This window comes from Crassostrea angulata, chromosome 3 (genome assembly GCF_025612915.1).
Source record: "Crassostrea angulata isolate pt1a10 chromosome 3, ASM2561291v2, whole genome shotgun sequence".
Lineage (NCBI taxonomy): Eukaryota > Metazoa > Mollusca > Bivalvia > Ostreida > Ostreidae > Magallana > Magallana angulata.
The window spans coordinates 38,956,065-38,969,551 of record NC_069113.1 but is presented as its reverse complement, the minus strand read 5'-3'; the positions used below and the strand labels follow the sequence as shown (position 1 = coordinate 38,969,551).

General features: G+C 33.0%; 1 protein-coding gene across 3 annotated transcripts in view; it reads right to left on the bottom strand.

Moving 5' to 3' along the window:
- The window catches only part of LOC128175508 (apoptosis-stimulating of p53 protein 2-like), a 38,586-nt gene extending 30,344 nt beyond the window's left edge, over window positions 1-8,242 (bottom strand). The window contains exon 1 of one of the 3 annotated variants that reach the window (XM_052841179.1): window positions 8,036-8,242. In XM_052841179.1, the coding sequence (XP_052697139.1) occupies window positions 8,036-8,038 (3 nt within the window). In that variant the 5' untranslated portion in view covers window positions 8,039-8,242. Of the gene's footprint in view, window positions 1-3,386; window positions 3,438-5,235; window positions 6,244-8,035 lie in introns of those variants that run through there. The other 2 variants (XM_052841177.1, XM_052841178.1) reach the window with 2 other exon arrangements.
- Between the last annotated feature and the right edge of the window lie 5,245 nt (window positions 8,243-13,487).

Below are 13,487 nucleotides of genomic sequence, written 5' to 3'. Positions count from 1 at the left end.
CTCTGGACATTCTTTTATCGTGCTAGCACATACCGCAAACATGTAATATGGAACTTTGATTATAATTTGATTTGATTTTTAACCACCTTGTACGCTCTCGTATATACATCAATGCTTAATCAACTGTACAAGTAAAATAAATTTATCTTTTCATCTTAAACCAATATAATAGTTGAAAACATAATAATCCGTGCAAAATATGAAACATGAACGCGTGATAAGGTACATGTAGAAGATCACGAACCGACCGCGGATCACTTGTCCACTCGCGCCGGATCTCCTCAGCCATGTGCGATGGATGATCATCATTTAAATGTTTAATATTTGGGGGGGGGGGGGGGGGGGTTGTTGTTGTTGTTGTTGATTTAAAACATTATTTGAACAGTTTATAAAATATTTTACATAAACAAACCAACCATTAATTTATGTCTGACGATGTTTCCGATTTGGAGTAATATCGTTCATTAATATTCATTTACACTCAAATTTAATTAAATACAAAATGGACAAACTTTTATAACATAAAATTAAAACAGTTCTTGTATTTACGGCTATATTTACTCAAACACGTTCATATGCATGGAAGTGTGCGTCTCGGTGTGCGAATCTTGTGTATTAAATAACCGCTATGTAGTGCAGCCGTGGCTGAGATCCTCGGCCGTGGGCGAACGATAGATTACGTAAAGGTACAACGCACAGACCCGCACAGCTCATAACCCAGGAAGCTTTGAAAAGATTGCAGTATAATGACCTTACTCTTTCAAATAGAAGTTATTTATTTTAAACTTAAAACCCACAATTGATCTATGTCTATTATTGCTTTAGATTGAGAATGCCATTGCTTTTAGTAATTAACTGAACGATTTCTTAATTGACACCCCATCGTTTAATCCATAAATATGTGTAATCAAAACGAAAACAATTCTTGAGTTTGCGGATATATAAACACATATATGAGAGACGCAACTCTCGTGTATTAGATAACCGCTGACCGCTAGGTAGTCCAGCCGCGACCATGGTGACCGATTTTCTCGGCCGCTAGCGAGGGAGAGCTTACGTAATGGTACACACACACACAGCTCTGATTCAAGGTAGATTTTAAATGCATGGAGTTTATAACTAAAATGTAATGCATATATAGATGTTTTTAATTCCATATTTTGTGGTTTACTAGAAAAGAAAAAGTTAACAATGATTTGTTTTCCAAATCCCATTTTTAAGCATTGTGCATTATAAAAACTTAACAACAATGACTTAAACTCCTAAAAAAAAAAGCACGTATTCTAAAAAAAAAAATTCTTATGAATTAATGCCGTTTGTATAAACCAGCATACTTTCTGCAGTAACTTTATGCCAGTTGTACGCGCAAAGACTTTCGCTAACTTGTCAAATGAAAACAGGTACATGTTAACATGTAAAGCTTGTTACACTCATACTACACAAATCACTTACAAAATAACATTGTAACGACCTTTATGAGATCCCAACAAACAACTTTTTCAGCGACAGCCATATCAAAATCCTAACCGTTTTTGAGTTATTAAGCAAAAACTTTTAGGGGCCATTGGTCCTTAATTTAAGGGGCCAGCCCTTTTTTATTGGTGTCAAATGAGAGCCCTTGATATTCTGCACAACTTTTATTCTACATGTTTTAACAAATTATTTTTTGTTTAAAAGATACAAAGGAAAATATGACTAAATTTTCGCACTCTTCCGAATCCTGTTTTTTAACCCCCTACCTTTTCCAAAATAAGGAACGTAATCAAAAAACAAAAACCGATGTATACAACTTCAATGTCTTTGTTATTCAAATTCGTTGGATTCCCATTCCCTGATATCATAGTCTCGGAGCCTTTGTCTGGAAACCAAAGGCCCCAAAAATTTTTAAAAGGGGAATAACTCGTTAACGGAAAGGGAATTCTAACTTTTATGAACTGATGAAGATAGTGTTTTGTAAAGTACATTAGCCCTGAAAATTTGAGCAAAAACCGTTCAGAAATGAGCACGATATGAAGCCTCAAAGTTCGCGTCTAGGAAGAAAAAAAAAAAAAAGAAAAATAAGAATAATCTTAACCCGCACAATAATAGAAAGGTCTTCCGTTGGAAACGGAAGACCTTAATGAATGCATGTATCAACAATTTTCATTTTTGTTTCAATTCAGCTGGAAAAAATCAATATCAAAGCCACAGCATTTACTATTACCTGGTACCAGAAATATAAACAACAATTTGCAGAGGGTAAAATTCTGCTCATGAAATAATCTATCAACCATATATTAAATAATAAACTCCCCCAAAAATCTACTTTCAAGCATCTCTTTACATTAAAGCTATATCACCAAATCACCCAACTACAGCCTTGGAGTATGGACAGTACACTGTACCCTAACCCAGTCCCTAGCCCACTCACTACACCATCAATTTACAATAATTACAATCATTTACTTTAATCTAAAGGGATGATATTAAAGTTGTCTATATGTAGAGTTCACATGAATTTATTCTACCTCTTAAAAACCCCTATTTATGCTGATGGTGTGACCAATGGTGCAATTAACATTGATACAAAAGAAAAACCTGTCTCGATCATCTTGCCCCAAAAGCTTATTGGGTTGAACATACACGTAAAATAAGATCAAGCAAGAAATAAAATATAATAAACCACTCATCACCAAAACAAGGTGCTAATGGTCATTTTCAGGATAGTTTAAAAAAAAAAACTTTTAATAACTTGTGTAATCTCAGAGGTAATATCCAATTCATTGTAATTATCATTTTTTCAATTACACTAGTTTTCATTTAACCAACTTCTCATTCTTAAAATAATTTCCACAGTATTATAAAAAGCCACATAAAATAATAGAATTACTAGGCACAGGAAATATGGTGACACTGCATAATTCAACAAAAGTCAAATACCACCAGGTAACCAGGATCTTAAACAACAAAATGTCACATCAGGTATTCATGAGAAATTCTTTTCCACGAATCACAAACACAAGTTGACTCTGGAATAAATTGCAGTACAATATCATTACTAAGCAGGAATTCATTGCCACTTGAAGCAAGCATTATGCTGGGTACTCCAGAGGCATAAATCATGCACTTTGATACATTACTTCTGCTTCCTCTATAAAAAATCAACAACAGCTGTAACACCCCTCCCCCCCCCCCCCAAAAAAAAAAAACATATACATGTACACCTACTTAAAAAAAACACCCAAAATATTCATTATGTTGAATAATTGAATAATATAACCTGTGTATCGAAAATTTCAAATCATGGACCCTGCGTAACAGTAACCTAATTTTCAAAGGATCAAAACTATGTAAAATATTTGCTAAAAACACAGGTAGAGTTACCTGGTTACTCATGATATACCCACCTGATTACTAGGCACAAACAACCCAATCAAAACCATCCTCTACATAGCGTGAAGGCACCCTCTCCCCTAAATCACAGAAGCTAGGTCCAGGAGAACACAAAAACAATAGCACCTCAGTACACTGTTTTAAAACACATTGAAAATTTAGAAAAAATCCTTGACAGCTTGGCAAGGTCACTTGACTGCTCTCCTTTTTCTCAAGGGTAAATATTTGTGTGTTATAACTGGGTTTACAAGAGAGGAAGGGGGCTGATGGAAACAGGTAAACATTGGTGCGACTAATGTACTTGTGTTACTCTCTATCGCTTAGCCATAACACAGTGACTGATGCCAGACCTCAGATACTCTGACAGTGCAACTAATTTACCTGGGATGAGATGTCGATACACACCAATTACATCAGAGCTATTTATAGTTCATTCACCTTAGAGCCCGTGTTTTTGGCAGCGTAAAAAATGGCCAACTACCACGACAGAGTAACAATGCATTACCTGTGGTAAAGGGAAATTCCTCCCAAAATAAGTGTCTTCTATGCAGATTAACCACTTGTCTCATCTCTAAATAGACAAAATGACCCCGGGGCATATCAAACTTATCATAGTTCAAGGAAGAAGACGCAAAAGCATATAGATTAGTACAAAGGTTTAAAGTAATCAAGTTCCTATTACTTATACCCACCCTCAATACATTAAACCTTATGTCTTAAAAAAAAAATAATCTTGCAACTACTTGCCCAACAAACGGAAAGAGATGACAGCTCTCTTGAATCCAATTTATCTAATTGCAAACTTTAGACTTATTTTCAGTACTTATTCTTTGCAGAGATAAGGTTAAATATTTTGCAAGAGCTCTTCAGGTGTATATTTAATCTTCAGCTTAAAGGTGCATAGCAAGCAGGCAGACACTTAAGAAACAGCTCAAGTTTTGACGGATTAAAAAAATGGTCCACTTAGCCCTTTCGTATTTTGAGTAAGGCAGAGAGAAATCATTTCTATGATTAGCTTGAACAGGTCAACCTTGCATGTGCAATGCAACTGAATATAAGTCACATCCTTTAGCAACCATTTACCAATGATAAAAACTTTAACTATGGATTCATTAAAAAATAATTGGGGGATAATTTTATGGATTGTAAAAAAAAAAAAAAAAAATTCAGCAATTAATCCTTATTATTTCATGGTAAATAAACATTTCCGAAAACAAAAAATCATTTAATAATCAGTTTAGAACAATTCCATATAAAACAAAATCAGCATTGTAAATTTGTGTTATTGCAAAACATTATGTTCAGAACTCCCTAGAAAAAGAATGATTCCTCAGCAAAACACTATGAATGATCATTTTTTTATCATATGTTAATGTTCTTACCATTGATATTTTTATGGCAGTAAAGTAACTTCCAAGAAACACAGCCACATGACAGAAAAACAAAAAACTGATACAACTGAGACAGAAATGGTGGAAATAAAAGAGTCTAAACCAACAGCGATAATCCTAAGCTAGAACCTGTTCTTAATGTCATTAATGAGAATTACAATGCGGTTAAAACACTAATACCCAAGATATTTCTTACAGGTCTACTTGACATGTAAACTTTGCTCCCAGGAATATCATTTTGCCCCAAGCGAAAAAAAGGAGGTCAAAATCATTCCTCAAGTCTCCCCCAAAAAAGTCCTACCAAAGGAATCAATGAAAACATGTCTTCCCAAGATAATAAAATATCATATACTATACAACGGAGATTCATACTATACAGTCAACGTTCATCAAGACTATAAAAGTTATTGATAAAACAAATACATTTTACTAACACTCTTGATTGACACAAGAGAGTACTTCATAAACTTACATGTTTTGAATCTTTGGGAGATTCCGGTTTGGAGAAGACAGCAAAGTACATCCGAACAAAATTTCAGTAGTGGAATGCACCTAAGACAGAGAAATCTGCTTATTGGTAATTAGTGTCTATGATACTTGGGAGAGCTGTCATTCCATCACAAGTAGACGTCAGTTGAGCCGAGCAGACGGCAATAGCCAGACAACCGTCCTCACATGATCCAATCCGGACAGGTGTTACTCCAGACAAGTCCACAACGCCAACAAACTATTCCCTTTCATTAAGAGCCCAGTCACATTAAAGTCTTTATCATATTGTATATATATGTCTAATTTTAAAAATCCAGGTGTGTCAGATTTCATGTGTGTCAATAAAGCAGATAAATGAACACCGTTTCCTGATTGTTTCACAGGTTCATCCGCTCATGAAAACAACAACCATGCAGAAATTAAATCACTCGTGTTGATGTCTTGATTTAAATTAAAAAGAATTTCCTGTGAAAATGAATGAACATTTTTTTTTACCTGTAGATCAATGGCTCTCCAGTGAGCATTTAAAATATCCCTTTACATTTAAATTGATAGCCGACAAAAACATGCAAAAAATCTTATGTAATCCCTTAGATATGCACTTTTCAAAAGACTGAATGGAGAGAGACATCAGAGAGAATCTGTCCATGTCTCAAACAGGCCTGCCAATAAAGATAATTTCATCCTCCATATCCCACGAACAATTCACACTCCAGATCAAAATATAAAATCTCTGCTGTATTTTCTTTCCCTCTGTCACTTGTGTATTGAAGGCAGGGTGAAAACTGTCACATGTAGTGTCAGTCCTATTCACTTCCCCAAATGAGTTATGTACGGGCTTCAAAGTGGTATAAATACATGTTCTCACTGGGCGACGTGGTTTCTCACAATTCCGGCTGGGAGTCAACCTTTGGTCCCTCTGTCACCTTACCCTTTGCATGTGTCTGCACATTCCAGTTCACTCACACCCATATCTTTGAGTACATTTAACTTTCATTTAATTACAACATTGTTCTCTGGAGCGTGGCAATGCGCAAGAATTAGAATTGTAAATTGGCTAAAGCGTTAAAACAATTCCTGATATATTTCATGAATGTGTCATCTTGTACTCTGATCTTTTGATTGCGCAGTGTTTGCAAAAAACTATGGTTACCCTTGTTAGGTCTGATTTTTATCAAAAATTTTGTGCAAACTTGGATTAAATTTCACTTTCTTGGTTTGTAAACTTGGTGAAATAAGAATCAAATTGCCAGGTACCTAAAAGAAAATTAACACTTATGTTGAAATATAATTCTACACATCAAATTCTTTTCAAAGAAAATTAAATTCATAACAGCATTTTAAAAATTCTATCAATTTTGTAAAATCTGTATATATAAAATGTCTCCAAGTAATTTTTTTACTTACATTATAGGCAACAATCACAAAAAGATGACAATCTCATTCCACATAAAGCTACCAGTATACCATAAGAAACCCATAAAAAATTGTGCGAGCACCAACAATAATGAAAAAGAAACAGTCCCATCATTCCAAAGTCATTACAACCCAATAAAAGGCTGTAACAATCACGGGCAAAGTTCAAAAGAATTTGCCCTTTAAAAATCAAAACAAATACACTGTATGTGCTTTAATTACACCTTAACACCATAATTACATGCTATTTGTAAACAAATGGGTCCTCTCCTTTTGCTTTCTACATTTTCTCAAAACCATGAAAGTTGTTTGTTTGATGAAAACTGGGTTAATATGTGTAGATTATACAATGAACCATAAGCTAGCTTACTTCAATACACAGAGATTTCTTACATATTGAAACTTTTCTTTACATAATAAGGTTTAGTTTGAAAAACAAAGATTTTCTGATTTAACAAAATTTCAATCATTATACAGAACACTTTTAAATATAATTAAATAAAAACTTGTTTTTCATAATTGCAGTACGTATGTACATGTATTGTAAATTTCTATCTTTAAAAATCAATCATTGGATGTGCACACAGAATTATTTTAAGCTTAGTAGTTGGTTTAGAATTTTTGTTTTAAAAAAGAGATAAAAAAAAAAATCCACAACTGATAAAAGTTTTTATTTGATGATGCTATTTCATAAAACACCACAGGAAGTGGATTGATCACATGACCAAAACCGCAGAAGGCACGTGCACTCAGCATCATCCATCAGTGGGGGTTTTCCCCAGCCCACTAAGCAGTTGATACTGTATACCACAAACAACACTTAGATATATCAGAATGGATAAGCTTGATGCCATATGTTTTTACAATTCAATCTCATAGATCACTCTTTGAAAAATCAACTTGAAGATGATCGAGGCACCTTTAAACTATAATATATATAGCTAGGGGGAGAGAGGAATTAAGGTTAAAGGTTTAGAGCTCTGTTATTTTACACAAAAGCTTTATGAATTCCACATACATTAATATTTAAAAGTAGACTAAATGTATTGTATGTTAGCAATTCTGCATCAATATAACCAGTACTGAGGTCAGTGAAATACTAAATTAACATTAAGGATTAATAAGCAAAGAATATGAAGAAAATATCAGTGTCTCCATTATGTCATAATTATTTCAGTACAATTCATAACCATATAACAATTAGGAATTTTGATTATACATATATGTATACAAACACACCTTGAAGAATGAATGATAGGATTGGGGAAGGCAGCTTGAAAGAAATGACCCATAGCACCAGGTAACACTAACAAATAACATTTACATAATCTCATGACAGAATTACATAATACCACATTAGTACTTACCATGTTGATTATATCAGTGAAGCTCACCCACGGTGAAAGCCCAATTTTACCAATCCTTTATTATTTTTTGTCAATACATGTTCACTGTCTCACATTTTCCTATGCATAATAACAGGTCCAGCTTCAAAGGAAAAACTTTTTGTAACAAACATCAGTTCAATATTACTTGGCATTCTTCCACTCTTCATCAAGATTATGAATTGAAACCTGAAGAAAAAAAAATGCACCATTACAGGGTTCAACAGCTCTGTATGCTGGTTAAGTGATTATCAAAGAATTGCAGAGTATGTTAATATTAATGTGAACAAGTCTGAATATTTCCAATCTTATTTTTCAGCAACAGATGATGCCTCCTACCATAATGATAATTTCCTACTCTTCTCTAAAGAACTCTATCATCTATCAACATATATCTAGAGAATATTTAATAAATCTATAGTAGCCTCCTTGCACAGTGCATTGATTGCCCCCTAGCAATATGAATAGCATAGAAAAGATAGCATTTACGAAGAATTAGAGAGATGAACTGGGGCATTTGTGGGATGTTTTTTTTAAGATAAAAGTTTTTTTTTTTAATGGCGTACTAATAATATGAATAACATCACTCATAAATATGCCTATGGAAAATTATTTATTCTTTGTTAACTTGGATCCTATAGTCCAGGTCCCAAGATATTTATGCAGCACATTTGGTCGATTTTTGATAAAAAATACACATACCTGTGAAAGAAGTGCAATTGAATTTGAAATAGTTGAAAGGCATAATTTCCAAGATAATTTCATTTTCACATTATCATCTTTCACTCAGAAAAATTCACAGGTACGATAACAGATTTCTTACGGAGATTTATAATGGGGAATGTTTACATCTTTTCTCCATTCCGAATACACTCTGAATACATCGCGCAATTTTTCAACATTATCATACGGGCTTGCTGCAATACAAAATCCCCGTAGACATCACATTTTTAGCATTGTATTGAAACCTGATAACTAACAGGGATGTTTTGACTGAGAAAACTTGGAAATTTTTCATACTTTTGAATGAACATCGTTTGAACCCTGAAGTATTTAATTAAGCCAAATGTGAATCCAGGATATCTTGGGACGGAGTATAATTAAGCTACAGGTGTTTATCGAAATTATATTCTCAATATCAATGATTAAAGCAAAATCAGAAACATAAATAATGTTATATATGTCTCTGAGCAAAATTAATCCGTGTAATTCATTACTTCTAACGACCTTGAGTAGCAAATATACTGCTGTTCATAGTCTTCAACCAGAGATATAAATAACATTTAAATTATAAATTTATGTCTCTGTCTATAACATGAAAACTACTGCATACTTTAGCATATCTGGGATTTACGACGAGATCATCTTTCTTTTATTTTTGCTTCGTGAAAAATGTGATATTCAATTGAGCTAACTTTTTCTCACATATCCCAATTCATCGTTAACAACTTCAAAAGAGATTTGGTGGCAAAACACATAGGAATTGTCTTAATATTAGTTTATACCGTGACAAACAGTTCCCGCAAAAATCCCTTTTTTCACCGGACTCTGGCCTATCTGTGTAAAATGAAATATATTGAAAGGAACGAGAAATTCCGGCGTTTTTTTAATGTTTTTTTTTTAAGATAAAAAGCTAAATTTTGAAGAACAAAATAGAATCGTTAATTAGACTTCAAGAATTAAATGTTTTTAAAAGTAAGATAAATTTCCTTCTACATTCATGTAGAACAAATAAAGTTCAATATTTTGTCTTGAAACATAAATTTCAGGGACGTATGTATACATCCCTGATAATTTCCATTTCTTCTAAGCGCGGTGGGGGTCACAGTTGCGTGGGGTTCCATCCAAACGCACTTGTTTCTGCGATAAAGTTTAAAATAGGGTGAACTTTTATTACAAAAACAGAAAAATGCTCACTATCATAAGTTATCAAACATGTTGTTAGGCGAGCAACAACTTTCCGTCCCTTCTTTATGATAATATAGCCATTGGGTATTTCATATCCTGATTTACCCTTGTTTAAACGCCAATGCTAGTGTTTTATTAAAAGAGTTTAGTCTGTTCTGTATGTATCCATGTCTCGTTTATTTCGTGAATTACCAATATATATGTTACGTGAGATGATCAAATTATTTTACTTTTGATGACATCATTTTGGTTTAATAATTGATGTTGACAAATTATTAAGTTTATTTTAAATATATATTACTATAAAACTTTGTCACCCGTGATGTGGGTCTTCTGGGTGCTAAAGAACAGGGGGCACAACTTTAGGCCTGTCAGATTCCCTGAACCCAGGATGTTAGAACTACATCTGTAAATGTATTACATGTATAAGTGAAATCTTACATTTGAAGGTTTGCATCAGTACAATAATGATATGGTAGTTGTATTCTCTCCCTTCATTCATTTCTAGGCTTATTTCCCACACATTAGTGCATGAACGATCTCGGTTCCAACGATATTGGCAATTAAAACAATAAAATGCTTTCTTTGGTGATTCATTCGGTATATGAAGGTAGCGACATTGCAGAAAAAAAATACATAACCCGCGTGTTATGTAATTTTGTTCTGCTATGACCGGTACCTTCATAACCCACACGAATCATCAAAGAAAGCATTTTATTGTTTATATTAATAACTTTCTTTTAGTTAATTAATAATTTGATTATGGAAAGTAAGTAAAATTCACTAAATTACTCTTAATGTACATAAGTACGTTAGCTTAAAGAGACAGCCAAATCGTCTCCTGTGAGACTTTGAGTCTGACATCGTCATGATTATTTTGTGCAGTCCGTGATCTTTCTTAGGTCGCTGTAGATTTCGACCAATCGATAAAGAGGGCATGCCAATGTTTAGTCCTGTCAGTTTCTTCTCAGTTTCAGCCGCTGTAGATTTCGACCAATCGATAAACAGGGCGTATAGATTTCAGTCTGGCTGTTTTTATAGAGTTATGTTTTAACTATAAGTTTCCGTAAGAAATAGAGGGAACAATACTTGGTAGATGTAAATATATAAGGCATGGTTCGGTTATTATATATAGGATTTGAAATAACGGGTTCTTTTTTAAATCAACTTCATCATATTTTAAAAACGTAAAATTAAAAAAAAAGATGTTTTACTTTCAAGGAAGCATACGAATTAACACCCAATAAGTGTAACACGAACGTTTGTGATAACACTATAGTTCAAGACTCAATTTAAACAAATCAATGGTAAAAATTATCATAAACTTTTCCAATAAAACGAAGTTATTTTTAGGATGGCGTGCAAACCCAAACATATCAAAGTTATACAATTTAGCACATCAAAATTAAAGCATAAAATGTCATAATTGATTTTAAATCCTGTTCTTTCAAATTAATGTTTACAAAATGAAAAATCTAAGATTTGATTTGTGTATCCTGAATGTTAAAATTAAACAATGTATACAAGCCCAAAAGGACTGACATTTTCCTTACATCTGAAAATCGTTTGTCTTCATTGCTCAGTGATGGATATCAATAAACGTCCTTGCATTGAGAACTCCAACAGGTTGGCCAATTTCACGTCTTCTTTTACGGAATAAACAGCAACAAAGTCAATTTTTCACTCACTAACCCAGCATTATCAATATAAAATATCAAAATTCTTCACATGTTAACGGAATAAAACAAAATATATTATGCATTGTTACAACGCACCTTGAAAAATAACGCACTTTGAAAAAAAATTTCAAAGTGCGTTAATTTTGGGACCAAGACAACACACTTTGAAAAAACAAATTTTTTTTTTAAAGCGTGTTGATATCGTCGATATTTTCGTCGATGGTTTAGTGAAAATAAGTGATAGTTTTATAGACAATAAATGATTGTTTAAACCTTGTTTAGCTTAATTAATGTGTATTTTCAAAAAGAACTCAATGCATTTTCAGCTAACTTGATAAACAGTTTCTAGATGAGAAATTTTTTCTTTTCTCATAAGACAATAATTTACACAGAAAATTCGGGGGGGTTGAATTATCCAATATGACATAAACTTCATTGCTTAGCAACTGCATTTTCCTTTTTTAAGTATGCAGCAAATTTACCTCTTATCTAGTATATTGGGCTATGCCCGAACGAATATGATATATATATATATATATATATATATATATATATATATATATATATATATATATATATATATATATATATATATATATATATATATATATGAATATTGGAGATCAATGTATAATATACTTCAACTGGCTTAATGCAAATATGATGTGAAAAAAGGATGACCGTTATCGCCTGTGGTAGTGTTTATATAGTAATTATCGTGACAAGCACCTGTTACCTAGCTTTTCTCACCTTTGGCTGTCTTCTACCCTTATTTTTGGCTTAAATAAGATAGCACACAGTAGAGAAATTGAACAGAACTAAACTTCAAAGGTCTGGAAATATTTTAAAAGAACTGAAGATTCAGAAAACGTAAAATATCAGCTGTGCGAGTAAACTAGATTATTCTATACGGGGAGAACGACAAACATGTTAAATCACATTTGTCTTAAACATATAAGGAGGAATTTCTACAAAAGTGACCAAGTTTTTACAGTTATCAATGTACTTGTTCATATTTATTTTCTTTCTTACTGAGTACCTGGGTACTCGATCGGAAAAACGTCCGAGTAACCGAGTACTAAAAATTGACCAATTTGACATCCCTAGCTAAAAATATAAGGAATCGTTAACAGAAAAACGATTTTCTGATTTGTATAAACTATATGTATGTGTCAACTGTAACAAAGTCACGGTGAAATTTCCCCATTTTACCACAGATGATTTTAATTTTTACGGACATGTCCAATTCGTAAAAAAATTACGCGTAAAAATTCAAATCACCCTATTTTATGACAAATTCGTAAAAAATTACAGCAGTAAAAATTACCCGTTATACGCCATGTAACGGGTATTTTTTACGTGCTGCTAATTTTTACGAGTTTTATAAATCCGTAAAAAACGCGTAAATTTTCACAGAAGTAAAACAACACCGCACGTAAATTTCTACATCGTACGTATGAGAGTAATGTTCATGGACCTTCAGCTCAGTCCCTGACGGCTGCACATGTACATGTAGGTATATTTGGGCGTTTTTGGTCAGGTGGTGATAACAGTTTAAATCTTTCAGTCAGTGTTGAGTATTCTTTAAAACTACGTAATACTATAAATCCACATTAGTAGCTAGATGTCTTTTTTGGTAGGGAGAGAAAAAAAGAGAGAGAAAAATTTTTGAAATGGAGTTGTCTTTCTTTTTTTCCCGGTAAATCGAACTGACACAAGCACATGGTGTACATCAATGATGATACCCAGATAAATAGGAATAAGTAAAGTGTATATCACAAATGAAATAAAGGTAAATGTATAAAGTAAGGATGTCAACGAGTACCCGGTTAACCGGGTACTCGATC